Here is a 27,439-nt window from a genome sequence, read left to right on the forward strand (position 1 = left end):
GAGCTAAACAAAGGCTTACTCTATCACAAAAAGCTCACAGTGGTAAAATATCCCAACTATTTCTCATGCTTATGACTTTTACAATGACCATAGTCAGTCAGTTTGCAATAATGAAGCTGATGTAGAACCTTGACATGTTTGTCCAAAAACACAACTCACGGTAGCAGGAGCTTGATGTCATCACGTCTAAATCATATGTCAGTTCTCACACATCCTGAACACACCTTCCTGTCCAACACAGTATGGTTAGGCAATTGCAATCTTACTTAACTTTCACATTAATGTAATTGATCCTGCCAAAAACCTATATTCCTCAAAACTGTAGTACTTGTCAGCAGTTGTGTTCATGTTATGTCTGCTACACAAGGTTGATTCGGTTGCAGGTGTAATTGAGTGGAACGAAAGTAGTTTTGACATGAAACTTCTCACAAGGTCTCTGGATTATCTTGAGTAACTGGTTCATGATTTCTGTAAAGAAATACTATTGTTGAGTTTTTCAAATGTGTTTTTGGCACTTTGAGCACCACAAGCTGAGTGCCATCTAGTTCCATTATATTCTAGAGAAGGCAGACATCTCTAGCGCTGATATCTCCAACAATCGGCAACTCACACCAAAACAGTCTAGACTGATAAATAGCACTACAGTTAAGAGGAAAAGTATATATTTTTAATTCTGTGTTTACTGTCCCTTTAATTGTCTAATTCCACCTGACTCGCACATCTTTTGCACAAACTTGAAGATCAAACAGAGGAACTTTGACATCACAATAACCCTGTACAGCAGCCCAGCAATACTGAATGGTCTTGTGCAATAATGCCAGCGTTGTCCTCGAAAATCCATTGTACAGAAACATTTACATCATACACTGATCAAAAGAAAAGCCTGGAAAGCCACCTCAGAATGAACCTAGCAAAATGTGGGCACTGCAAAGCAACAAGGTGCCAGCAACAGAGGTAGAGTGGAAATGCTGCATGACATGATCCCATCTAGCTCTTCAGAAGGAGGGAGTTTCTCCCAGCTATGTACAGTTGTATATTGACCTCTCTTTATACAGTCCACTGGCTGAGGTTATCAGTCGCCAGTGAGCTCCTTGAGGAATTCTTCTGATAGGACTTGTGTTGAATCAGGGGAGCACAGAAGTGCTGAAGGCAGTCAAACAACATGTCAGTCGAGATGTATCATTTCAAAATGTACGTTAGATTTCACTTTCTTTAATTAAGGAAACCGCTAATAATTTAGTTGAGATCATTAAGTCTTTACTTTTCATTATATCGCAGACATAATTAAGTTTTATGGCGTTCTCCTCTTTCAGATGGCACAGTCCAAAAGAAATGTATATTCAGACAAGTGAACCGATGAGCATATTACCCTGGTTATTATAAAAATACAATTCTGCCAGAACAAGACTCACTGAGACACAAATTCAATGCACACAATCAATCAACACAACAAAATGCGTATTTACTTTAATGGTGTTCATTTAATGCTTTGTCACCCTACAAATTGTGTGAAAATCTGTTTCAAAAATTTCATCAACAAAATTGTTTTACATTCTCCGTATGACACTTCAGGTGAAGAACTCATTTTTAAGAGCATAACTGAAAATCATACAGCATCTTGACCATTTCAAGGCAGTATCTGAAGAGAGGTGTCAGGAAATTTGTGGAAACAAAAGCACATCAAGTGAGAAACCCTGTTGGAATGGTTATAAATACAGCAAATTTCAATTACTCTTTGTCCCTATTGATCTTCATTTTCATTAATGTATCTCAGTTCTTAGGGATGAGGCGTTGTTGGTGTTAAGTAATTCTCAGTGACGAGTTTAAACTTGTAGCCACAACAGGAAGGCACACTTTGTCACACACTAATCAGGTTTAAGCCTTGAGGCTGAAAAAGTTTCATTACAGAACTGTTCTGGGCAAAACAAGCAAATGAGATTAAGAAAGACAGACTTAAAAACACTAAGTTACTGGAGATACTGAAGGCGAACTTCGGTCTTCGTGGAATGGATGATGGGAAACAAGAAGGTGCTCCTGAGCCTCTCTTCACAGCATCGTGTTGCTAAGTCTGACATCATAATGCTCATTCCAGGACCACCTAGATGTCCATTTCAAATTGTGATTCTTCACCTTGACAAAAAAGGAGCATATATTTAAGAAACTAAACACCACCAAATGATTTGATAGATTTTACAGTCTGATAAATCTTCAAGAGTTGAATATCATATTTATTTACATGTAAGTAATATTTCAGGAAGACTGGAGGATTTACATCACTAGCTGATAAATTCACCACAGTGTGACTGATATCCAGAGAAGCACTGTACATTAATAATTTTATTGGACAAGTTCCTCAGAGAATCACAGTGTTCTAACTTGAAATGCCTTCAAATATGTTTGTCTGGTCCCTGTCTGATAATAAACTACTCAAATACACATGAACACACACCTAACACACTTAAAATGAATATTTTATTCTGCCTGACTGCAACTTCTTGTGCAAGTACTCTCAGTCAATCCATTCAAGGTTAAAATAGCCACAAATATATAAGACATCACATCAGGAAACATATCAGGTTTTAGCTGGGTTCCAGACCTCTGAGATGCTGCTCATGTCTTACATTTTCTTCAGCAATTAAATCAGGTCTGGTGATGTGCTCATTGATGGCTGTTTCCCCACTTGGAGGGAAAAAAATGATCCAGTTAGAGCTTTTGGGATTAAAAATGCAAAGTCATCTTCTTGTGCCATTAGCAGGAAAAATGGCAAAAGAAAAATTGCAACTCTAAAATATCTCTGTGAAAGCTCTTTGTAATATTTCTGTAATCTGCATCAAAAATGTTATCTGCTCCGTACAAATAATACAGCAGCTTCTGTATCAACTGAAAATTGTGTTGACAGGACGGATACATTGATGGCTACTGATTGGTTAGGGCAAAATTCAACATGATCTCCTCCCTACTCTTCATATTTTACCACTTGGGTATAAGCCCTGTGCATTACTGAAATGACACCACAGGCAGCCTTTTTCAATGTATCCTGAACTCGTGTGAGGAATCGGCAGCTACTTGGTTATGGTTAAGAGAAGATCATGGATGTTGCCGAAAAACACCTGGCTTTGAGTTCCACAAACAAGGCCAGAAAGGAAGCAGCGTGTTAAGGATACTGTTAATACGTGCGTCTCATACACTGTCCACCTGGGTCAAAGTCCGATGTTTGTTGGACCCATACACTACACAATCTCTACAATACAGTGAAATAAAAATGGCACAAATGATATCTTTATGAGGTGTTCAAACCTCAAACTGGCGTCTGTCATCCATGTAAGACAGAGAATGACAGCTATGTGAGAACAGATTTATGATCTGATAGTGACATAACTGAGGTGAACATCAGTGCTGTTGTTTTCAGTGGCTACATGAATTTACATCTGAATCCAGGTCTGACATTACCCTGTAATGTTTGTCTGAGGTGTGAACATACCAGTGTTGCTGCTATCCGGTGTAGTGATGTTGTTGTTCAGTAGTTCTCCATTTTGGGCCTTCTCGTCGGTGTGTGGAGGACTGGTCACCCCTGGAATGTTGGGCAGACCTCGCGGAGGAGTCTTGGCCACAGGAGAGCTACGACACCCCAGCAGGAACTTTCGGTCGTAGATGATCCTGGTACCTTTTTGCATAAAGAAGCAGGAAAGGGGAAGGATGAGCATCAGAAATAGAGCACTGTGTCAGTTCAGACAGAGCTATGAGGTCCCACATTCATTAGTGGCTCAGTCATCCATCATATTCATAAGGGTTTGTTCTATGACATAAGATACATCAATAAATACCCCACTTGTGAATTCTGAAGCTTTTATGCGTCTTACAAAGACAATTACTGGTGGTGTTCATTTTTAAACATTATCTTGCTGAGCAAAACAATTCAGTATCATAATCGTTTGCCCCAGAGCTTATTTTCTTATTTATATTTAACAAATCAAAAATTTTGCTCAGGTTCGGCCCACTTGACATGTTGCCGTGTTGTACTATGGCCAATTCAAGTGCTGGAATTTGTTATTTGTGTGTGTGTGTGTGTGTGTGTGTGTGTGTGCATGCACATCGAGGCCAAACTCCTCCATCCATGCGCGAAACAGAGAGCAATGGAGAATTGTAAACGCGCAACCATGTTGACACAGAAATATGATAAACATAAGGCTATTTATTTTGTTTAATAAAAGGACAAAGTATAAACCTGTTCAATAGGAAAGGTAACCTTAAATGACTTTTTAGCTAGTATAATAGTAGGGGAAACACTGAGTGCGACAACCTGCTGTCTATCATTGGGCCGTATAGCTCTGGGTAACTAGCAATCACTACCACCAGTTTCTCCTCCATTGTTTACCAACTGTAAACTTGTTGGGACCACCACAAAAGGCCCGCCTCTCAAATCATGTCATTGGGCAATGGGGGAAAAAGATGACATAGAAAGAGATGACGTGGGGCACTTTTCTGCTCTGAGTTGAAGTGTCTTCAACTGGAGGAGTTCAGAGCACTCGGGCACTTCTGCCTCAAGTGCAGAAATGCTAGGTGTGTCACAACGCAAATACAAGAGCTAACACTTCAGCCTCATTAAAAACAATTACAAAAAGCCACCACTCACTAAAACCCTTTCTTTGTGTTTGGGGCCTCAAGGGCCGTGCACATGCCACGTCTTTAACTGCCTGGAAAACACGAGGTTGGGCACTGGGTGCTTCTTTTGTGGTTTTTCTGAGCCAGCTTTCAAGAGTGTGGCGGTTGGTTGTGTCTGAGGTTGCTAAGGAACCTTAACAAGTACTGTATCGTAGCCTATTTACCTGAAATCCTGAGTGCAGAGCTGATGTTCTTCCAGGCACTGTTTGTGTGTAGGCCTGTTGCCCGTGGGACAGATGTAAAGCTCTGGCAGCCCTGCACCAAAATGATCAACGGGAGAAGGGAAAGATATCTGCCGGTTGTGATTGGTTGTTCCTCATCACTTGACATGCGCCGCGCTGGCGTTGCTCTGACGTTTGAGGGCGCCTGCCATGCATCCTCATTGGAAAAAATGAATTTGAGTGCCCAAAAAACGCAGCATGTGTACGGCCCCTTATACTAGAGAGAAGGCAGACATCTCTACAGCAGATATCTCCAACACTAAGCAACTCACACCAAAACAATCTACACTGACAAACAGCACTACAGGTAACAGGAAAAATATGTATTTTTTATTTGGGGGTGTACCGACCCTTTAAAACGTCCTCAACACAGCTCACAATGAGAGCACAAATCACAACTGTAGATGAGGTATGCTTGAGGTATGGCCACCACAGCGTCATTAGCAGCAGAACACAGTTAGGTGTCGCTAGTGTTCACAGATCAGCTGATTAAACCCACAAACAACACAGAAAACACGTCTCATGTAATGGACGGCAGTGATATGAGTTTATAGCACCCACATGCCTGAGATCATAATGACTTTACTGCCTCATCCTCCCTCTGTGTCCTCCTTTGTGTGCAACCATACACAGCTAGCTAGCGTTAGCAGTTAGCTTGAGCTAGCACCTGGTTGTGCACGGTAGCATATGACAGCAGCCGACCTCATGGAGCTAGCCTGAGCGCTTCCTGCACACACTGACAGTACAGCTATGTGGTGCTAAAGGTGTAAATCATGTGGTGGCTCACAGCATGTCTGCTCGGCACATACAAGTTAACAAGATGGATAAAACCAGTCCGTACCGCCCGGGGTGGTGCTGAACAGGGTTCCTCCGGGAGTAGTGGAGTAGTCCTGGGGCATGTGCGCTGCGTCGTTGATGGTCACCTTCCTGGTCGACGGGATGGCCTTGGCAGTGGTCTTCTGGCACTCAGTTGACATCTTGTCTCAAATGTAATAAACTAACACTAGCTAACTAAATGACATGAAACAGGCAGAAAGTCTTGGTGTTACAAAACAAAGCCACGCCGCGCCTGTTTGGCTCAACAGAATGGCTACTTTCTGATCAATCAAAAATAAATACCTCTTTGTCATAAGTGCAAATGATGAAAGGTAGTATCTAAAGTCGTCACATTACAACACGCAGTCTCACACACAAGGTGTCCAGGTTCTTTTGTTAAAAAGGACCTGAGCACACGTTCCTGTGCTTTCACTCACCCTCTACATGCACACAAAACAACAGACAGACAGACAGACAGACAGACGGAGAGCAGACAGGCTGCAGGCGAAAATACTGGTGGACAACATGAAGTTATTGCGCCCTCTACTGGAACATAATGCAGGTGCAATGCCTGTGCAAAGTTTGACTCTTACATTGTGGTCCTGTGGATCCATGTCATCTCATAAACTATTATCTGGAAGGTCATAAATTATCTTAAAGGCACAATTTAACTTCTTATGATCTCCCTAGAAGAACTACCACCACTTTAATTACAGCCTTAACCTGTGGCAAACACAATAGCTGCTGGTTTTGCAGAGCTGCATTTATTCAATGGGTTCAAAATGAATGATGAAAATGAAAACATTACTCATCTAACTATATTTTGGCTGGCGCATTCATTGGTTTGCTTCTGCAGTTTCAAAAAGTAACTCTTCTTGAGACTATTATGTTAACATTTGGTGCTTTGGTGAAAATCTAATCAGCTGTCATCATATTAATTTAAAACAAATTTCACTGGACCTTAAGCTTTTTTTGTCGGGCTTATATCCAGAGAAACAGCAACTATCGAAACAGAAATCTGTTTTACCAGCAGATGATGTAATGTCTGTGAAGGTTATGTGTATTTGTGGGCTTCACTTGGGTGATGCCTTGGTGTGCAACCATGTTTTGTGTAGTTCATGCAGTTACACATAATTTCATGAGCCTAGGTTATGGGCTCTGTTGGTTTGCTTTATGATCTACTGATGTGATGACACTGTAAATGTGAGATAACTACTGCTGTCTCTTGTTTGGGTGTTATTTAAATTTGTTAAATTGTCTACAATGTCATATTTTGTCCTGTTTTTGCATTTTGTGTGGACCTGATGGGGATCCTAAATAAAGAGTAAAGAAACATGACTATAGTAAAAATGAACAAGCATCTATAGACCTCATCTTGCTTTACACCAAAAGATGTATTGCACTTTTATGGAAAACATTCACAGACCAAGCAGTACTCAGTGGATAAGACAGATGTTATCAAGCCTTTAGTTAGAGCAGATAACTTACATATTAAAAGCTCAACATTTATATCTATTACATGTAAAACAAAAGCGCAACTTTGTATTTTTCAATATGCTGGAAAAAGAAGATATCCTTTGGGATGGCAGATTATGTTCTCCCTTGTCTATAAGAAGCTCATTTTAAAACACTGGAAAAAAGCAGAAGCTCCTACTTTACAGATCTGGAAAGATTTGATGAGATATTATTTGTCTAAAGAAAAGACATTGTCTGAGGGTTACAACAAAATAAAGCACTGTAATGAGGTTTGGGAACACATATATGTTGCTTTGGATGGAGTGATGTTTTATGTTGCTTGACACCATTCTAGGATAGGACATGTTATGGAATACATATTATGTGTTTAAAAGTATATTACTTTTGTTGTTGAAAGATTGTAAATAAAACCTCATGGTGTACAGCAACGTCCGTGGACAATGCAGGTTTATTTTTCTTTTAATACATGCCACATTTTGCATTTATTGCAATTTGTATACCCAATTTTGTATAGATTATTGATACAAGAGGACTATTCTTGTTTTGAGGTTTTTTTTCTCACTGTGTTCTGTATCAGTGCAGCAATATTATGGTATATATTGCTTGAATGTAAAGGGCTGTATTTTAGGGATAAATAAAAATTTTGTGGAGAAAAAAAGATGTAATTATGTTCATTAAATTGCTCAACAGTGTGGGGAGGCCTGGGGCAGTTCAGCATGTCTATAGCTGTCGGGTGCATGTGGGTCTGGTGTCTCACACAAAAGCATACACACTATACACAAAGACATTTCATTTCTTTATTAATTTTGTAAATGTTGAGCTGGTGTACAGAGTAAATTGTCAACAGATGTTCTCGGATTTGATTGGATTAAAAGGCTTTTACATGTATATTTTAAATTCATGTTTGACTCTCCATAACAATAAAAAAAGCAAACAAAACAGGTTAAAATACCCAGAAGACCCCTATTTTATCCCCAGGTTGCAGGCATTACCCAGAACTCAACAGTCTCTTGGTAGCTACAGCTGTATGATGCTAAAAGTACATCCATAACATAACTAGAATCCCAGTTGACAAGTAAGGGTGCATAGCATTCTAAGTAAATATATATTTATATATATATTTATATATATTTTCATATATTTCATATATATATATATAGCCTTTTATGTTAAAAACATTTTCTGTGCATGTGCGCAGTTGCATTCCTTAGTATTGAGTAATATGCTATTGCGTTAATAATGTCTTCAATCCATTCTAAAGGAATATACATGTGTTCTCTAGTTTTTGCAACAGTTAATATTTTTGCATGAACTTGGTGCATGGCATCGTCTCAGTGGTCCCTCAGTGCAGGCTTCCCATTGTTCGTTTTTCTGTAACCACTCCTTCCTCTGCTTGCACTTAGTCGGACTACTCCTTTCAAACCGCGTTCAAAGTGTCACCATGTGGGAGCCTTAGAATCGGCTCAGTCTTATATTTGGTAAAGGGGGCAGAAATAGATTAGGGGTGGGTTGTGTTGAGGAAAAATGCTTGTCATCTTGAAAGACTAGCCGTCGGAGCCACTACGCCTCCCCCACAATGCTTCCATCTGACTTCAAAGTGCTCCTTCTTGTTGTCTCTTCATCAGACCCCCTCCCTTTGCTCCAACCCTGACATCAGCAGTGGATTTATAAACGACCCCCTGCTTCAGAAACCAGTCCAAGCACACCATAATTATAAGTATGCTATTACACTGCTGTGTAATTGTTATTGACATCTAGCTTTTTGTGGTTATTAAAAAAGATAATAAAATAGAAATCATATCTGATGAAGGGATATTTGTTAAAATGTCCAAAACCCATTTGAGGCTTTTCCCTTTAAATCTCTCCTCTTCCATGATTTCTATGTATGTTCATGATGAATGTTGATGATCAACAGCAGATATAGAGCTGAAACAACAGTGTGAATACCCTATCATCTACCAAAGTACAGAGCCAACACAGATGACTACTTCATAACAAGACTTACAGAATACCAAGACTTTACATTCATCATCTCTGGCTGTGAAGCCGTACTAAAACAAACACTTATTGATGGGTGATTATTGCAACGTTTGTGTGACTGACAATATTTTTCCATAATAAAGCATTCACTGTCTAACATAACGTTTGAAAAAACAAATGCATGTAGATAATTGATATCATGTGAGATGGCACGCTTATTGAGGTAAATCAACTTTTAAAAAATATGTGAATTAGTTATAATCTGAGAGCATCTGCTCTTTGTCCATTAGCAATATTACTTCCTGTGATATTATCACAACTTTGACATGTCCCAATATCCAGGACTGAATATGTTAAAATCACACACACACACAGACTCACACACACTCGCACATTCAATAGGATTTCTTTCAAGGTGCATATGAATGTCGTTAAGGTTTAAAAGCTATGATTAAACACACCTACATTCCCTGATGAGTAACAAAACCAGACACTGGGCACTTTGCAGATGGGATGGCTGGTATGATGTCATACCAGTCTTAATGTAAAACTTAATCGTTTTCTTTTCTAGAGAGGCAAAGTGATGAAATGTTGGATACTTATGTACTGACATCATTTCTGAGTGGAGTGAGGAGTAGCTTAAAGCTGTGATTAACAGATGGAGAGCCCAAGCTTAGGAAGAACATGAACTATGATCCTAAAATCCTCTCTCTTATACACACACACACACACACACACACACACACACACACACACACACACACACACACACTCACACAAACAATCCTTTCCTTTTATAAGCAGTTATTGCTTCTTCTGAAGTACAGTTAAGACAGTAAATCATGACAAAAAAGAGAGTGAAACGAGAGACACGCTTCGGGAAGGGTCAGGCTCACAGTTGCGGGTCAGTATTACAGTTTCTCATCACAGTGATTGGTGACTGACTGTCTTTGCTACTCTCCGATCAGTTGCCAAGGAGACAAACATCAAAGCTCAACACGTCCTCGACCCTCGACGCGACACTTTCCTTACTCCAGCTGACTCTTCGTCTTCTACCCAGTCAAACCAGTGCTACATTTATTACCAGCATTTCAGCTACTGTACTCGCATCAGGTGACATCTTCTGGTGGTGGTGAGATGATCTGTAAGTGCACCTTATGTGTGGTGGTGTCATATACTGCACGATGAGGTCAAACACACACTGCTACGAGCTGAAGGTGAGATCCTGCCGCCTGCTGGGGCTGTTGGACAGGACTGCTACATCTACTCTGAGAGGCCGACTGGAGGGGTGAGAGGGGTGAGAGGTAGGGCCATAAGGGCAAAGTAGAGGTTGAGGGGATTTTGGCTCAGACAAACATCTGATTAACACAAACCTCACAATTATATACGGCACACCAGGGACAAGAAAAGGCAGAGGAGTGGGATGGCAGAGTAGGTTAATCTCTCACGATAATCTGTCACTCATCACATATCTCATTGTCACCCTCTCCACAAGGCAAACCACTCTGAGGGAAGGTGAGGGAGGCAGGCTCGCTGCAGAAACCTGCCTCCCAAAGCCCCGAAACCCACAGCACAGTAAACGACTTACAGCATGTCTTCCCTCTACAGTTTGACATGTCAAAAGCAAAGTGTGAAAGCACATGAAAAGCACAAAGAAACAAACGACCTGACGCACAAAAATCTGACGTTTAAAAACAGGCAGAGCGACACAACATTTGCATGTTCTTGTACCCACAAAGATCTCAAGATATATAGAATAATATATAGATTCAGACCGAACGAACCAAACGAGAAAAAACGGGGAGGGATTTTCGTATGTACCTGAAACAGCAGCATCAGTGGCATCGCATAGGGATCTTATAACATAAACAACACACGTAACACACAGTCACGTATAGAGCATTTTAGTGCATACGATATTATGTACAACACTGATATCCTTGGGTGATAATTGTAGCTTTACTGGACTTTGAGAGCACTGGGACAGATTTTAAAACTAGTTTGTGATGCTCTTAGCTGGACGAGTGTGGCAGGGAGGAGGGGGAGTAACCTGTTGCCTAGAGATTATGTAATTCTCAGTATTTTAGTCTCCCCTTTTCTTAGTGATAAACTTTTCCCTGTTGGTTTAGAAAACAGGCCAGTGATTGACCATTCCCTACATTGCATGCCTGTCCCATACAGCAGTGTGTCCTCCCCATCCCTCCCCACCCTTATATTCCCTCAGTATTTGTAGTTAAAGACAGGCCATGCGGCAGCAGTCACTCATGCTGATACAGATAACAGGAAGCACGTTTTGGTTGCTAGTTTTTGTTTTTTTGTTCCTTTTTTTTGTTTGTGTTTGGTTTTTGTTTTATACGAAATCATGCTTCTAGCCTAGTAGTAGATGTTTTTTTTCCACGGTTTCTTTAAAAAAAAAAAGAAAAAAAAAGGTAATAAAAACTACAAGTAAATCCGTATCCTTCTCTCTTCTGGTGCGTGCTGATAGTCGGCATAGCCGCTGTGGTTGTCATGGCGTTGCTGTTCATTTCTGTCTGTCTGCCTTTTTAATGTGTGTTCTTCCTCCTGTCAGCTGCTGCTGGTCATGTGTCCATGTAGGATGGTTTTGGTGAAGGGGTTGAATCCTGTGGAGAACTCTGTGGAGAGAAAGAAACACGCTGTCTTAGCGTTGACTCATGAGGAGTCTGCAGAGCAGGTGACAAGCATGCAATGTGAGTATATGCAGTCCTTCAAATAGCCTCGGCTAAACTGTCCATGTTGAAATTCCCTATAATTGACGCTCTTATTATCACCTAAATCCCCCTCTTATTCTGACAACACTCCATGAAACAGCGTATTAGTTCTGCAGAAGCATTCAAGCAAAAATGGTTGGCAAAAGTGGTTTAACATTCAGTCGTGAGTCGCTTGAAATATCAGTAAACTCAGGAATGTCATGGCCTTTACATTAGAAAGGGCAAGTCTCACACACATGCACACATGCACACATACACACACACACACACACACACACACACACACACACACACACACACACACACACACACTGCAGTGGCTCCACACAGCAATTCACAGGACAACTGGCCTTGCAGCTTTGACCTTGAGAGCTGTCACTTGTTGTTTTGCTGAGTGCACACTGTGCCAACCCTTTTTTCCAGCTTGTCACAACATGCACGAGGAAATAAATTGGCCTGATATGATTTATATCACAGTAATAATGTATTTGCATTAATCTTGTGCTGTCTGTCTGTATGGTATTATACTGAGTGCACAGAAAGATATTTTTTGCATGTAGATAAATTACAGTTTGTAGAGAAACATCACAAATATAATTTTGCAAACAAAAATCAATTATGTACCCAATACATTTGGTTGTGTGTTTGCTATTTTTACCAATATTACTCCATACATCTGACCTAAACATGACAAAGCATTTGCCAGAGGGCAAGCAGCCTGAATTTCTATTATTCAGGTTGTAAAAACTAGAAGAAACAGATGTGTGGGGAAAAAACTGGGGGCTTTAAAGCAACAGTTGGTAACTTTTATGAACATAACTTTGTGTCACATTTGCTGAAACTGTCACTATACTCTACAGTACATGAGACAGATAGTAAAAAACAGTCTTCTTCTCTGCCTACTGCATCTAATGGCATTTGCCAGAATCTACCCCGGTGCACCAAGAACAACCAATCAAAGCCGAGGAGTCTCTAACACAGCTGTCAATTATATCAGTCACTGCTCGTGACCTGCAGTCACACTGTCAAACTAGGTAGCGCTGATCAAATATTAATCAAAATTCTGTAACTGTATTGCCTATTTCTCTCTTCAAATGTTTTCACAATCATATTTCAGTGTACTGTTTAGCTGTGAAAATGAGAAAGTTTATGACCCAGCCGCCATGTTGGAAAAAGTCGACTAAAGTACCAAGCACCGCCCAATGACTGGAGCAAACGTTCTCATTTTACAGCTAAACAGTACACTAAAATATATTCCTGAAAATATTTGAGGCGAGAAATAGGCATTGCAGCAACAGAATCTTGATTCATATTTGTAGCGCTGCCTAATTTGACAGTTTGACCGCAGTACATGAGCTGTGATTGACATGACTGACAGCTGCGTTAGAGACTCCTTGGCTCTGATTAGTTGTTTTCATTCACATGCAGAGAGGCCATTAGAAGTGCTACAAGGCAACAGAGAAGGCAAATGAATATAATTTTTTTCACCGATTATCTGTCTCATTTAGTGCTGTTGGAATTTCAGCAAATATGATGGGTTTTTTTTGTAAGGTTACCAACTGTAGCTTTAAGTATCACATCTGCATTAATGCTGACTGAAACTCTGAATATAAAAACTAATTTTATGTTAGACTTAAAAAATACTTGTCATGGAGTGTCCCTGTTTTAGACTTTTATTGTACTTTTGTACTTTGTGGGCAAAAATACTTAAGAATGACAGCATTTTTTTCTTATTTTCTTGTGTGCCATTTATTTTTAACCATTTGTTTAACTTCAGATTTATTTTGCTGTGCCAGCATCACATTACATATCATTAGTATTGAATTAAAGGTACATTCAGATGCATTTAATCCAGAGAGACTGGATTAAATGGTCTAGCCCACAGGTCAGACGAGGCACTGTGGGTCAGTCCCGTACCTGCGGGGACGCAGCACTCAGTCTGCCTCACTGCTTAACTCTCCGCAGAGTGGCACATTTCACTATCTGAGCACCTTTCTTCACATCCACAGTATCGGGCTACATCGGGGGGGAGGAGGGGTTGGCAGCAGGAGAGGTGCGAGGATTGAGAAAAGGTGGGATGACAGGAGCCAAACAAGAGGTTGAGGGAACATTAGTAAGGGAGAGTGAAATAAAGGAGATGGAACAGGAAGAGAAAGATGAGGAAGGGAAACAGAAATGGGATAACAGAGGAAGGAAATAATGCCACAAGGAAAGAGAAGACAGAAAAACAGGAAAAACAACAAGAGGAGATGTAATAGAAATGTGAGGAACAAGTACGTGGGGGGAGGGAGAAGAGGGGGGAAAAAAGAAAGAATTTATGTATAAACAGTCAAGCAAGGACAGAAGTGATGGGTGGCAGTTTGGAAAGACAGTTGAAGATAAAAGAGGGCATCAGAAACATCTACAATCTTTGGGATTCAGAGTAGACCTGTGTCAAATAATATCTGCAAATATATTTTTTAAATGATTGATATTAAGATGGACGGGGTTTGACCACATGAGACAGTACACATCCAAATATTCTGAATTGTCTCGATGTGTTAAACCCCAATTCCCAAGTACAACAAGTTAAAAGACTGCAAATAATATTTGACGCAGCTCTGATCCAGAGAGTCTTGCAGGTTCGAGTGATACAGCACACAGTCACAGGTGAAGGACTATAAACTTTAATGAAGGCAGAAAAGACAAGAGTCAGTTATTGAGATAACTGATGGGGACAGAATGGAAAATATAGCCACTGCAAGGAGCCACAGTCAATCCATTCAGTCACTGATGTGCAAGAAACAAACAATGATAAGTGTGAGTGCGGCTTAGTGATGACTAAAGTAATGAGACTGTGAATGGGTCGGTGAACTGTGAGCAATAACAGCACCAGAGCAAAGTGTTCCTCCTGCATGCAGAAGATGAACATGAGGTAATAATATTTAGATGGATATTAATGTAACAGAAGGTCAGCAATCAAACAATTAACCAACCAAACTTTGCCCTAAACCTCGCTTGTGATTTAGGACCAGCACATAATAAAACAGGGCTATTTTTTTAAGATAATGAGGACACACACAAACTGTGTTCTAAGCCTGTCGTACTGAAGCTCATGCAGGTTAAGATACTCCAGGACTGTCAGGGTTTGCCCGGGAAACCACGATGAGACGAGACTTTCAAGCTCACTGCAGCACAGAGTCCCCTGTTCACTAGAAACTACCTACTGCATGGACCTATATCAAACAGGCCCTCATCAGATGGTCAGCTGTCTGCAGATCAGAATCCCACCTTGCTGCTGTCCCGGCCCAGGATGGCGTAGCTCATGAACTGCTCAGCATCAACCTCCAGCTCGTTGGCGTCCTGCAGAGAACCCTCCAGGCTCACCTCCTGAACCCCCTCCTCACCTGAACCCTTCCCTCTGCGCACAACCTTACGCACGATCTATCACATACACACAGGAGGGTGGGAGAGAGTGATGGATGGAGGCAGAGAGTGGGAATAAGGTAGTGAAGAGACAGAGTTGGTGACATAAAAGAAATGCTTATGGAGGAAATAGGTCCTTTTAAAAAATAGCCATTTTTGTAATGATCTGATGATAAACTTCACAATGATTATCAGTTTAATAATCATTATGTGGAGAGACGCTGAGTGAGTACTGTGACACAGACATAAGTGAAACAATTACTGGACCCCAGTTTAAAAAGAAAAAGAATACAGTGTAAAAACATGTTGCGATGGCTGACCTTTTTTGTGACAATGTTTCCATGTTCATCCGTGAACTGTTCCTCGCTTACATGCTCCCCAGGAAGATCTTCAACCTCATCGCCCTGTGGACAGACAAGCATTTGTACCCTTAATTAATGTTTTTTTTCTCACAGATGGCTTTACAGCACATCAATCAATCAATCAATCAATCAATCAATCAATTTTATTTATAAACCCCAATATCATACATCACAATTTGCCTCACAGGGCTTTACAGCATATGACATCCCTCTGTCAGAAGGAAAAACACATCCCCCAAAAAAACCCTTTAACAGGGAGGAAAAATGGCAGAAACCTCAAGAAGAGCAACTAAGGATGGACAGACTTGCAATAGATGTCGTGTGTACAAATAAACTCCACTTTCTTCTTCTTGAAAGCACATTTAAGTGCAACCGCTAAAGTTAAGTAAACTCAGGAGTAAATTAAGGCCCTAATGCATGTTGACGTAGCTGTCACTGCAGTGTAATTATTTGCATGCCATAAACCTCTCTACTAATTGGAAACACAGAGGAGCAGATGAACGACAGATGGGTGAGGGATGTTTGCAGAAGCATGTAAATCCAACAGATCCTTGGCGTTTCTTAGCGATACTTATAATTACAGTTCATGAGGGTTATGACAATGCTGTTATAGCCCCCAGTACTTTACAGCATGTCTCCAACACTATTTATAAGCTCAAAGACATTCCTGCAGCAGCAGAAGCAAGGACAAGGGCCAGTCCAGCTCGTGTAGACCTGAAAAAAACATGTCAACACTTGTAATAGCGTTGACGCAGTCTGAGATACAGTAGGAGAGCTTTTTAATAGAGCTGGAGTCCAAACTCGTTGAGCTCAAGACCATCTATATACATCTGTAACAGCAGAAGATAAATTTAGCCACATGTGAGCAGCAATTTGACAGTGACTTAGCAAAATCTAATTATTGGAGGATGAATTATTATCTTTATTGCATTGATTCATTTCAGTTTCTGTCACTTCTTCATGTACAAAATGTCCTTGGTAAATCATCACTGTCAGTTTTGTTGCACCTGCTCCACTTAAGTGCAGTAAACCCTGCCAAATCATTTACCTTTATTACCACAAACCTATCCTGTATCACCCCAAATACACTGCATCCTTCAGCCTTTCACCAAACTTTTCTCCATCTGTCTCCTGTTCTTTTCCTGTCTGTAAATCCTTTCTTCAAATTCCTGTTTGACTGTCCTCTGCCCCTCTCTCTATACCTTGAGGATGACTCTGCGGCGGACCACTCTGGTGGTGACGTTCTCCTCTTCGTCGGCCACTCCCTCGACCTCACCGAGCTCGCGGTCCAGTTGGGCGTGTATGTAGATGAGCACGGACCGCACGGAGCCGCTGGCTATGTGGAGGACATTCTGACAGCTAATGACCAGGAAAGCCAGCAGCACGAAGCTGAAGAGGAGCTCTGTCACCAGGGCCCACATTGCCCCGCTTTGATCCCCAGCAAATCAACACAGCACCAAACACACAGCAAAACACTCCCTCAAGCCCTCAGTGACTCCTGTTTCCAATGCGGCGCCTCTTTCAGCTGACGGAAAAGGCAACAGCTGCAGCCTGCGGCCTTCTGTCACTAGTTCAGTCGCAGTTTAGTTGTTTGTCTTTCAGTTCATGTCCGTCCTCCATTAGCTGGGGCAGTGGGCCCTTTTCCTTGGGTCTCTATTCCTTCTCCTCTCCAGTCAGGTCAGGAGTACCCACTCAATGACATAAAAGCCAAGCAAAAGCAACCTTGGGAGGCTTCTGTTCCCACCTCTCTCTCTTTCTGACCATGTGATCTGTGGGCTTTAAATACCTCTGGCTTCTCCAATGTGGCTCTGTACGCTGTGGTACGAGCACTGAGAAACTTGTCCACTGATGCCCCTCAGGGACTTCAACTACAAACTTTTCTCTCATCCACACAGCCTCGTAGACAAATTTCCTCAAAAAGCATCACTATGCAGACACAATTATGCAGCACTGCATCACACTACTTGAACCAAAAGCTGAAGTGGTCTTTTCTCACCAGTTTGAGCCACATACAAAAGCAAACCCACAAAGGGCTTAAAAGCAACTGTCTATTTCTGCTGTCTTACAGTGTCACAGCTGAGATTGTCCTTTACAGTGTGATGTGGTGGTGTTGTGCCAGAAAGTTAACCCGTGCAAATGACAGGGGTGGAGGGGATCATGTTACGTGAGTGGGACAGTGAGAATGCTTGCTAAATTTGGCTGGACTGTTTGTGCCCATACTGGGACCTCAGACTGTGTGTGTGTGTGTGTGTGTGTGTGTGTGTCCACATGCATTACTCATGTTTTGGTGACATAAAAGTGGGGACTATCCTTCCTTTTAGGGATGAAAAAAATTAGGGTGATGACTTTGGTTAAGGTTAGGTTTGGGGAAGTTTCCAGGTAATGAATGTAAGTCAGTTGCCCTTTTTATATTGCCCTTTCAAGGTAAAACTGTTTTGCTGTAATTGAGCCTTGCCAGTTTTTATAAAAGGCACAATCGAGGAATGAGGAGACAGAATTGTCTCACCTTTGAGCTGGCAGCAAAGGTAGCAACAGAGCCAAATAGACGTCTGTGTAAAAGGGACGGCTGGTGGGACAGGACCATGGACAGGTCGGGTGTGACATTTTGACAATGTATTATTTGTGTGACTCACTGTCAGCAGTTAAGTCAAAGAAGAGAAGTGTCCAGATATATCCGCAAATTAGGGCATGTTAATGTCTGGGAGCTCCATAGCCTCCGAGCAGAGGACGAGATCAGTCACCATACAACAGAGACAGGAAATGACTTATTGCCACACAATGCTATTGTTATTGTTTAAAGAGTGCTGCCCCCGCTGTTGTGTTAAGACTCATTTATACTCTCTTGAGGTATAAAAATGGATACGTCCATGTGTCCTTTATGATATCATTATTACAACCAACAGATGGCACCAGAGGGCAGAGTCCAAAGTTTCAGACAACAACAAATAAGGTGACAGTGGAAGAAGTTGTAATAATGTACCTTTAAACTGAGGCAGAGATGTAGATACCAGTAGTCTGTGAGGCCATTAAAATACATTGCAACATGTGGACAAAGAATTCTTTTCACAATATTACAAATTTGTTCTGTTCCACCACTTTTAAAATATCTTTGTCGTCTCCTATGGTCATCTCTTGCTTAAAGGGATAGTGCACCCAAAAATGAAAATTCAGCCATTATCTACTCACCCATATGCCGACGGAGGCCCTGGTGAAGTTTTAGAGTCCTCACATCCCTTGCGGAGATCGGCGGGTGGAGCAGCTAGCACATCTAATGGCAGACGGCGCCCCAGACTAACGTCCAAGAACACAAAATTGAATCCACAAAGTGTCTCCATACTGCTCACCCGTAGTGATCCAAGTGTGCTGCAGCCCCGACATAAAAAGTTGTTTCGAAAAACGTCATATGAACTCTGTTTTTAGCCTCACTGTAGCCTGTAGTTCTGACTGCTTCTCTGTGCTCCGCGCTCACATGTGTGCACTCAGGGTGATTGGTGATGCACGGTCTCTGAAGAGCAACAGTCTCGTCAGTACCGATGTCCAGATTCTCAAGTGCAGGCATCGCCAATTCTCAGTCTGAGCAGCAAAGACTTTGCATTGCTTTGCATTTGAAACAACTACACCACCAGGTTTCCAGTGCTCGACTCCGGTAGTCTGCAGCTGGCTGAGGCTCATGAGCTGCTCGGCTGCTTCATCCAGTAGCCTGAGTTCCGTCCGTATACTCGGGCTCAAACAAATACGGCTCAACAAAGAAATGCTGTTCCTCCTCAGTTTCAAAGTCTTCAGACATGTTGGGCTGTCCTTTGCTAAAAGGCCATAGTGCAAAATTATCTTTTAGCTGTTGTCTCTCCCTGCGGTGCACGTATCATGTGATGTAAACCTCATGCGCAAACCTCATGCTTTTGCTGGTCTCGCACTGGCGCGCACACCTGAGCACGGAGCACAGAGGAGCAGTCAGAGCTACAGGCTACAGTGAGGCTAAAAACAGAGTTCATATGATGTTTTTTGAAACAACTTTTTATGTCACGGCTGCAGCACACTTGGATCACTACGGGTGAGCAGTATGGAGATACTTTGTGGATTCAATTTTGTGTTCTTGGACGTTAGTCTGGGGCACCGTCTGCCATTAAGTGTGCTGGCTGCTCCACTTGCCGATCTCCGCAAGGGATGTGAGGACTCTAAAACTTTACCAGGGCCTCCGTCGGCATATGGGTGAGTAGATAATGGCTGAATTTTCATTTTTGGGTGCACTATAGCTTTAACTTACACTACGCTAAGGCAGTGTAATGAAGGGACTTCGTAGTGTAGTTTGTTGTATGTTTTGTGGCTCTATCGTGAATAATGTAATGCTGATTGAAGGTCCAGTGGGTAGGATTAAGGGGGCATCTATTGGCAGAAATGGTATATAATATTCAATATTCAAACTATGTTTTCATTAGTTTATAATCACCTGAAACTAAATATTGTTGTGCTTTGTTACCTTAGAATGGACTCTTTATATCTCAGTACATGGTGGGTCTTCACCTACAGAGTCCATTATGTTCTACAGTAGTCCAGAAAGGACTAATCAAACACTTGGTCTAGATAAAACCATTCGCGATGACCACCATAATTCTTCCAAACACTTGGCACACAGGAGAAGCTTCAGCTCTGCAATCCCACAGCTAGATGCCACTAAATCTTACACACTGGACCTTTAAAGGTTTAGAGGATTGGTGACTTTGCATCATTTGCATTATCACTTTTTACAGTGAAATCCTGTGCAACATGTATCATTTTCTACAAAGTGCAATATCTGTGATAACCCATCATACAGGACAAACATCCCTCTTATTTTTCAAGGGTGTAGAAACACACTCACCTGGCCCTTCAGGCGCACGTCGTCCCAGGCCCTCAGCTCTGGTACCCTGTGCGGGAAGCCCAAACCCTTCTCAAATGGCTGGGTACCTCTGAAGTGGCCCCGTAAGATCTCTGAGTGCCCCATGTCCCTCACAGGCTGGAGCAAGGCTTCCTGGGACACATGGGACTGGTCTCCATCCATAGCGTTACATACTGATGATATCATGGTGTCCATGGCCTGCCTGGGTTTGGGCTGACTGCCCACCCAGGCCTGTGTTGGGTCAGTGACAGGGATCCACCCCGGGCCTGTCTGTTCCTGCAGGTAGGAAAGGAAAGAGCCTCCACTGCCTCCGTTTCCACTGTTACCTGACCTGGAGGGAGAGAACAGATCAATGTGGAGATAGTACACACACTGTACATGCTTACTCCAAGGAAAGTAAAACAACTTATCATAAATCCTTAGTGGTCATTTCCTCCGCAAAAAGAAAATAAAAACAGTTCTTCACTGACATTTACTGACATGCAGTAAAGATTAATGAGATGTTAGCACAGATCTATTGTTTTATTGGTAAGACTGTAACTTTGTCACCTGAGAGGCAGACAGAGGTCTGACTCACCTGTCTCCATTCCGGTCTGCAACACAGCTCAGACCAGGTGACTCACTCAGCCGAGCATACACCCTTTGCTGTCCTGCAACAAGACAAAGCCCTTCCTCTGAGCCCGTCCCTCCTCCTCCTCCTCCTCCTCCTCCTCCAGCTCCATCTCCACCAGTCGTACTGGTGAGTGCTGATACCTCCGAACTTGCCTCTGACCCCTGACCATTGTTCAGCCCGTTAAGATTCATCCCAGCAATGGTGCCCCCAAGCGAAGCTGGCGTGGCAGTGCTGAGCGAGTCAACGCCCATCTCTGAATCGTCTTCTGGAAGCTCAATGGAGCCACTCAGCACCCCACCCCCTCCGCTGGCTGCGCTGGCCTGACTAGCCGGCCGACCCAGACTTCCGTACGGCAACCCCAGCAGACCTTCTGAATCGTCAGCATTGCTGCACTCCAACGAAGAGTCCTCCACGGGCACCAGGGACGGGCTGTTGCCTGAGGGCCACACCTGCACATCAGACATCTCCATGAGGGTGTCTTCTTCTGTGGTGGCAATGGGTGCACAGTCCAGACTTGAGACTTCCTGCCAGTAAGGCTCAGCGCCCAGCGGGGAGGGCAGGCTGTACTGCATGGAGGCCGGTGAGAGAAGCTCGTCCTGTGCGAGCCCATAACCTGGAGCGAGACAGAGAGAGGCACACTGACACCAGGCCCCCCGCCTCCCTCCCCACCTCACCCCCACAGCACCCCGACCCCGGGAGGGGGTAAGTGCCCCTGCCCAGGAGGTGGGCATCAAGGGGGGAAGTAGAGGAGGCTGAAGGGACAAATGGGAGGAATGGGGAAGGGGAGAGGGGAGGGCCAAGACAATAGGTGGTAGAAAAAAGGTGCAAGGAGCTCAGGACAAGAGAGCAAGGGCAGCTTTTAGAAGAGGGTTTGTCAAGCTCGTTCAGCCAGCGCTGACGGCGAAAGCAGCAGCGGCAGCAGCAGCAGACACAGCCGGACGGACTGAGAGACTGACACTTTGGTTGACCCAGCAGTGACTGATGCTGCTCTGCTGGCTGCCACCTGCAGGGAAACGGACAGGAATTAATGCCTCTGCCCCAATCCGGGGCTAGGACACACACCTGTCCAGCAGGGACACACACTTTATCACACATACACATGCCATTAACACGCTCGCTCACTCTCTCATACTGTCACACGCATTCACTCATACTCAGATATGCATGCATTCAAACCCACTCAAAGAACAGGCAGGTTAATATCGTTGTCAAGCTGGATAGCATGCACGCAGGCAATCTCACTCTCTCCTCACACACACACATCAGTACACACACACACACACATCACCTCACTTCACACACTCTCTCATTAACACATATTTATTATAATGCATTCAATATAACAAGACCATACAAACATATATCCTACAGTACTGCTGACATTTATGCAAACACATACAGTAGACTTATTTTCCTTCTGTTGTGAGAGTCACATGGTTGCTGCCTCAAACATAGATTTGAATAAGTATTTCAAGTGCAATAAAATCAATTTGTAATTTCGCACATTGCTAATGGGCTGTGGACTCAGGTCACTCCTTCAACTGTCCTCAACACCCTTTGTAACAATATATTTTTTGTGTAAAGGTAGACCTGGCATGATAGAGCATGATGTCACAGCAGCAGGATTTTATTTTTGAGGTAATAACTTTATATTGCACATAAAAGAAGAGAAATCCAGTTAAAGACTATGAAGAATCATAAAAACTGCCTTGTATCTGTCTTGATTCATACTAAATGAATTTCTCTGAAAATGACTAACTATCATGGAAATTAGATGAATAGTTTATGTAAAAATTCTGATGAATGGCAATGTAGGTAAAGCAAAGTGTGAGTGGCACTATGACTGTAACACCACAGGAAGCACATTAAACGCAGGATGAAACAGGAGATGTATTGCAGGGCATACAGAATGTGGATAAGAGCAAGACGAGGACACAGTTCACCTCCTGCATGAGAGAGGCTGACTGTATGTGTATAGTGTATAGTGATGAGGAAGCTGTGCAGAACTGCAGGGTGTAACTTGATTCATTGTTGGCAGTGTTGCTGTTGAGTACTGCTGAGAGTGCAGGAGATATTTGTGACACCAAGCGGCCAGAAGGACCTCTCGTCCTACTTTCTGCTGTTTTTCTCAGTCTCTCAGCTTCAACTGCTGTCGCTTGTCTATAGAAACTAGTGATAAGAAATATATATATATATATATTTAGTAAAGTGCTTTGCCATGTGAGGTTTAAAGCTGTAAAAGCAGCAGTGACCTTGACTCTAGAGTCTTTATATGTTATTGTACTGCCAGAGCAGAGAAGATGATGAGGAAACTGAGAAAGGATTTAATTATACGTTCAGAATAATAATTCCTTGTTCATTTGGGCCACAACAGAAGATTCAGAGTCGGGTTCCTTTAAAGGTGCAATGTAGAAGATTTGGTCAGAATTTCAGTTTAAGACATTTTTAAAAAATAAACATACAAAATCAGCATAATGTGAAGAGGTAACAGTTTTGAGGTAATGTCGAAGCATGCGGCGTGTAGTCTGCCCACAGTCCAACACGAGAGGACAAAGAAGTTGAGCAGCCCAGAGGACTTGTAGTGATCGGACCAATATATCAGGTATTGGTGACTGGCTGAGTGCATCATAGGTTGTTTTTTTTGGGTGACTCTTGTCATTTAATTTTGCTGATTTAATGGTCTGCCTCCAAAGAGCGAGGGAGAGCCCCTACTCAGCGTGTAGACGAAGACAGGGCAAAAATGAACCAATTTTTTTTTTTTTTTAATTCAGTGTTTTTGGATGAGTTAACAAGGCATTTAAGCTAACATCAGTCTTAGTTTGCTAAAATAAATAAACTTGAGAAAGTGTACAGTTGTATTTTTCAGTTTAATAAGGAAAATAGGTTTAAGAATATTTCCTCTCTTGACATTTTATGAGTTTATTTTGTTTACTAAACTAAAAGAGCTAGAAGAGCTTGCACTTGTTGGCTTGAAAGTGAAATGCTCCCAGATGCCCCCAGTTTGGAGCATGTGGCCAGGCATTACAAACTGCACCTTTAAAGCTTAGGAGAGCTAATCACAAACACTTGATTGTCCTTGGCTTCACTTCAAATGCTGCTTAAATCTCTCAGTAATATAAGCTGCAGTAAATACAGTTATAGTTTTAACAATATCATTAAAATCTAATCACAATGATGTCAAAATTTAACTGAAAACAATTTTTTTACCATATTAGGAATGACTTGCAGATGAAGATGTGAGTCATTAAACCTCTGTTCGGTATCTGATGAACAAGACAAAGTCTGTTTTAGAGGAAAAAACAACTGTAGTTTTGTACTACCTGCACATATTTCACTTGCAAGTAAATGATGTGCGAGTTCAGGTGTGGTGTGTTTATGAAATTTTCTATTTTAAGACTTGAAGCAGTTTATTTCCTCCACGGAGGTTGTGCTTTTGGTTCAGTTCGTTTGTTTGTCAGCAGGATTAAGGAAAAACTACCAGCCCAGCGTTTATGAAACTTGGTGAAAGGATGTAAGGAAGAATTCATTTAATTTTGGAGTGAATCCAAATCATGGTGTAGATAAATGAATTATTTTTCGCTTTCATTAAAAATGCAAAATAGGGCTGTTTGGCCTTGACAAAGGCATTTACTTTCCAAGTTTCCTGCTAGCTGTGTTATGAATCAGTTTCTGGTGACAACAAAGAAACTACGACATGAGAATTGTTTCTTGCCATGATTTAGATAATGAAAGAGTTTGTCAGTTCTCTCTCTCTCCATGTTAGATGACAAGGCAATGATGGTGAAAGGAATAGATGTGGAAAAAAAAAGAAATTCTGAAAATGGGCAAGTGTGAAATATGAAAAATGACTGCCTGACCCCCTAAATAAAAGACACAAACACAGAAAAACAAAGCAGTGAAGCTCACGTGAAAATACATATAAAGGAAATACAGTTTGTCCAGACACTTAAACACTGATACATGTATATATGGAGGACACAAAACACTCAGAGTATACACACATAAAGACGCTCACACAGATTCACTCACACAGACAAATTAATTAGTTTACATTAAACAATAAGCACATTTACAATAATCAGAGGAACAATAACAAATTGACCCACGTACAACACTCACAAAGACATTAAAAACATATTTCACACAAAATAACCCATCAGATGGACCGTTTACAGAAAATCAGTGACATACAAAACAACCACAACATTCATACATGAACAGAGCAGACGCAAGTCACAGTTCACAAAAAAAGGTCTGTGGCCTTTTTTACCCCCCTTGGGACAGATCACTGAGGAGGACGAGACAGACTGTATGGTCATTCTCAGTATGCATGCCATGCACGAACACGTGTCTGTTGGTCAAGCAGCATTAAGTGCCAATGCAGAGTTTGAGACGTCATCTCCAACAAGCCAGTGTTACTCCTGCCCCTCGTCCCAGTGTCTCCATGCAAACACAGGGGGAGATGAGCGATGAAAGTCAGCCTCATGCACATGCAGACAGGCAGGAGGGCAGGGGGAAAAGGGATGGGAAAAGAGGGAAAGGACAGAGTGGGAAAGATAGAAAAGAGGGGTAGCGAGAGAGGAAGAGGAATATAAAATAGGGTGATGGTCACAGACAGAAACAGCGAGAGAGAGCGAGGGTCACCTCCCCCCTCCCAGTGGGTGCTGAGTACACAGTCTGTGTGAGGGGTATCGGTCACAGAGCGGACACTTAAAAAGGTGGGGTTTTCAAGAGCACAAAAATAAAGAAAATGCACAACTAGTCGCAAAAAAAAAGATAAAGATAAAGATGTGGGTCAGAGGTCAACATGAGGTCGGCATGAGGTCAGAGTTCGGAGAGGAGTGAGAAGGAGGAAGAGTAGGGCGGCTAGGCTGCAGATGACATGTCCAGAGAAACACAGAGAGAGGGACAGATTCACAGGAAATGAAAACAGGGCTCCCAAAAGGACATTCAACATTAGCCCTAGAGACTCAAACTACTCCCCATGCAGCCACAGGCAGAGAAAATTTAAATGTCCTCTTGCAAAAGCCTAAAAGAAGAGGTCTATCATGATTGACTATATTTTATTTTTTGTTTCCTAACCTGGAAATGATCGTGAATAAACCTTCGAAATGTGCTTACCTACAATAGAGGTGCACTGGAACTATGAAGGAAAACTGATAAGTAAAATCCTACAGACATTGTTTTGACAAAAAGAGGGGAAGACAGGTGAAGACAGAGAAAGATAGAATTAAGGCTGCAGCATAACTGATTCTTCTACTCTAGCAAATATTATGTCAGCTTCTTCCGTAAAACATCTTAAGTTCAAAAAAAAAAAAACTCTACACAGGCTTTTTTTTTTATATGGAGGACTGAACCTGACTTTAAGGAGCAGTTCTACATTTTGGGATATACGCTTATTTGCTTTTGTTGCAGATGGGTGACATGAGAAGATCGATGCCACTCTTATATTTGTGCAGTAAATATGAAGTAGGGCTGTACCCGACTCAGATTTGGCTGTTCAATACGAATTTTGTACTGTTCATTTCCTTTAATCATGTAGAGTTTTCCAGTCTGAACTGGGTTCAGCTGAATGTTCAGTGTGACGGTGACATTCACTTAATAAACAACTATGCACAATGAGCGATGGGTCGAAAACATTTTGCCAACAGTAGATATCAAACAAAACCAGAGACTGTTTCATATTAAGTTGCTGTGAGCTATAAGCTGTAAATTCACCATCTCTAAGCAAAAGGCAGAAGATAATGTCTCAGAGCCTTACAGTTCAAAGCCTCTCCTCCTCTGGGCAGCTGCCTCCATCTCACTCAGACTCACCCTGGGTCTGTGTCCGCAGTTGTCTGTACCTGAGAGCAACTTAAAAGCACGGAGCGCTCACTCTGCAGCTACATCTTGAGAACCGAAATGTCCCTAGATGTAGCTGCACACTAACTGACAACAACAACAACAAAAAAAGACTGCTTAACTTGAAGGAATCTCAGTCAACTGAGGGGACTCTGAATGATAATTCGAAGCTCCTACTTTTAGAGGACAAAGCTACCGCTAGCAGCCAGTTAGCTTAGCTTAAAGACTGGAAACTGTGGAAGGCAGCTAGCCTGGCTAGCCTGGTTAAGAAACCAGCTGAGACTCCAGGAAGTTACTGCTCCCAGACAAATATATTTTCCCACAGTTTCCAGTCTTTATGCTAAGCTAAACGTACCAGCTGCTTGTAGAAGCAGTAGCTTCATATTTACCCCACAGACATGACAGTGGTATCGATCTTCTTCAGCAAGAAAGTGAATTAGCATATTCCCCAAAATGTC

At 42.1% G+C, this 27,439-nt stretch overlaps 2 protein-coding genes across 16 annotated transcripts in view; both read right to left on the reverse strand.

Moving 5' to 3' along the window:
* Positions 1-1,452: 1,452 nt before the first annotated feature.
* On the reverse strand, positions 1,453-6,190 carry LOC125890656 (eukaryotic translation initiation factor 4E-binding protein 1-like). Its single transcript, XM_049579392.1, has 4 exons — positions 6,003-6,190; positions 5,725-5,894; positions 3,482-3,664; positions 1,453-2,130 (listed from the first exon to the last, which is right to left on the reverse strand). Exons 2-4 carry the CDS (start codon positions 5,858-5,860, stop codon positions 2,099-2,101), a joined length of 351 nt encoding a protein of 116 aa, XP_049435349.1. The 5' UTR covers positions 5,861-5,894; positions 6,003-6,190; the 3' UTR covers positions 1,453-2,098.
* A 1,768-nt stretch (positions 6,191-7,958) lies between these two features.
* The window catches only part of ank1a (ankyrin 1, erythrocytic a), a 120,922-nt gene continuing 101,441 nt past the window's right edge, over positions 7,959-27,439 (reverse strand). For 10 of the 15 annotated variants that reach the window (XM_049579823.1, XM_049579833.1, XM_049579831.1 and 7 more), the window contains 6 exons: positions 21,105-21,753; positions 20,510-20,858; positions 15,610-15,693; positions 15,155-15,307; positions 13,802-13,900; positions 7,959-11,788 (listed from right to left, as the gene is read on the reverse strand). In XM_049579823.1, the coding sequence (XP_049435780.1) occupies positions 13,829-13,900; positions 15,155-15,307; positions 15,610-15,693; positions 20,510-20,858; positions 21,105-21,753 (1,307 nt within the window). In that variant the 3' untranslated portion in view covers positions 7,959-11,788; positions 13,802-13,828. Of the gene's footprint in view, positions 11,789-13,801; positions 13,901-15,154; positions 15,308-15,609; positions 15,694-16,853; positions 17,406-20,509; positions 20,859-21,104; positions 21,754-27,439 lie in introns of those variants that run through there. The other 5 variants (XM_049579839.1, XM_049579837.1, XM_049579826.1 and 2 more) reach the window with 4 other exon arrangements.

The sequence above is a fragment of the Epinephelus fuscoguttatus genome, linkage group LG6 (assembly GCF_011397635.1).
Source record: "Epinephelus fuscoguttatus linkage group LG6, E.fuscoguttatus.final_Chr_v1".
Lineage (NCBI taxonomy): Eukaryota > Metazoa > Chordata > Actinopteri > Perciformes > Serranidae > Epinephelus > Epinephelus fuscoguttatus.

Bases quoted from the DNA above. Each gene is read 5' to 3' on its own strand.
- LOC125890656 (XM_049579392.1), bottom strand. From the start codon at position 5,860: ATGTCAACTGAGTGCCAGAAGACCACTGCCAAGGCCATCCCGTCGACC. The intron at 3,665-5,724 runs GTACGGACTGGT...TTATGCAAAAAG, and splicing joins GTTCAGCACCACCCCGGGCG to GTACCAGGATCATCTACGAC. The intron at 2,131-3,481 runs GTATGTTCACAC...TTTTTTGTCAAG, and splicing joins ACCGGATAGCAGCAACACTG to GTGAAGAATCACAATTTGAA.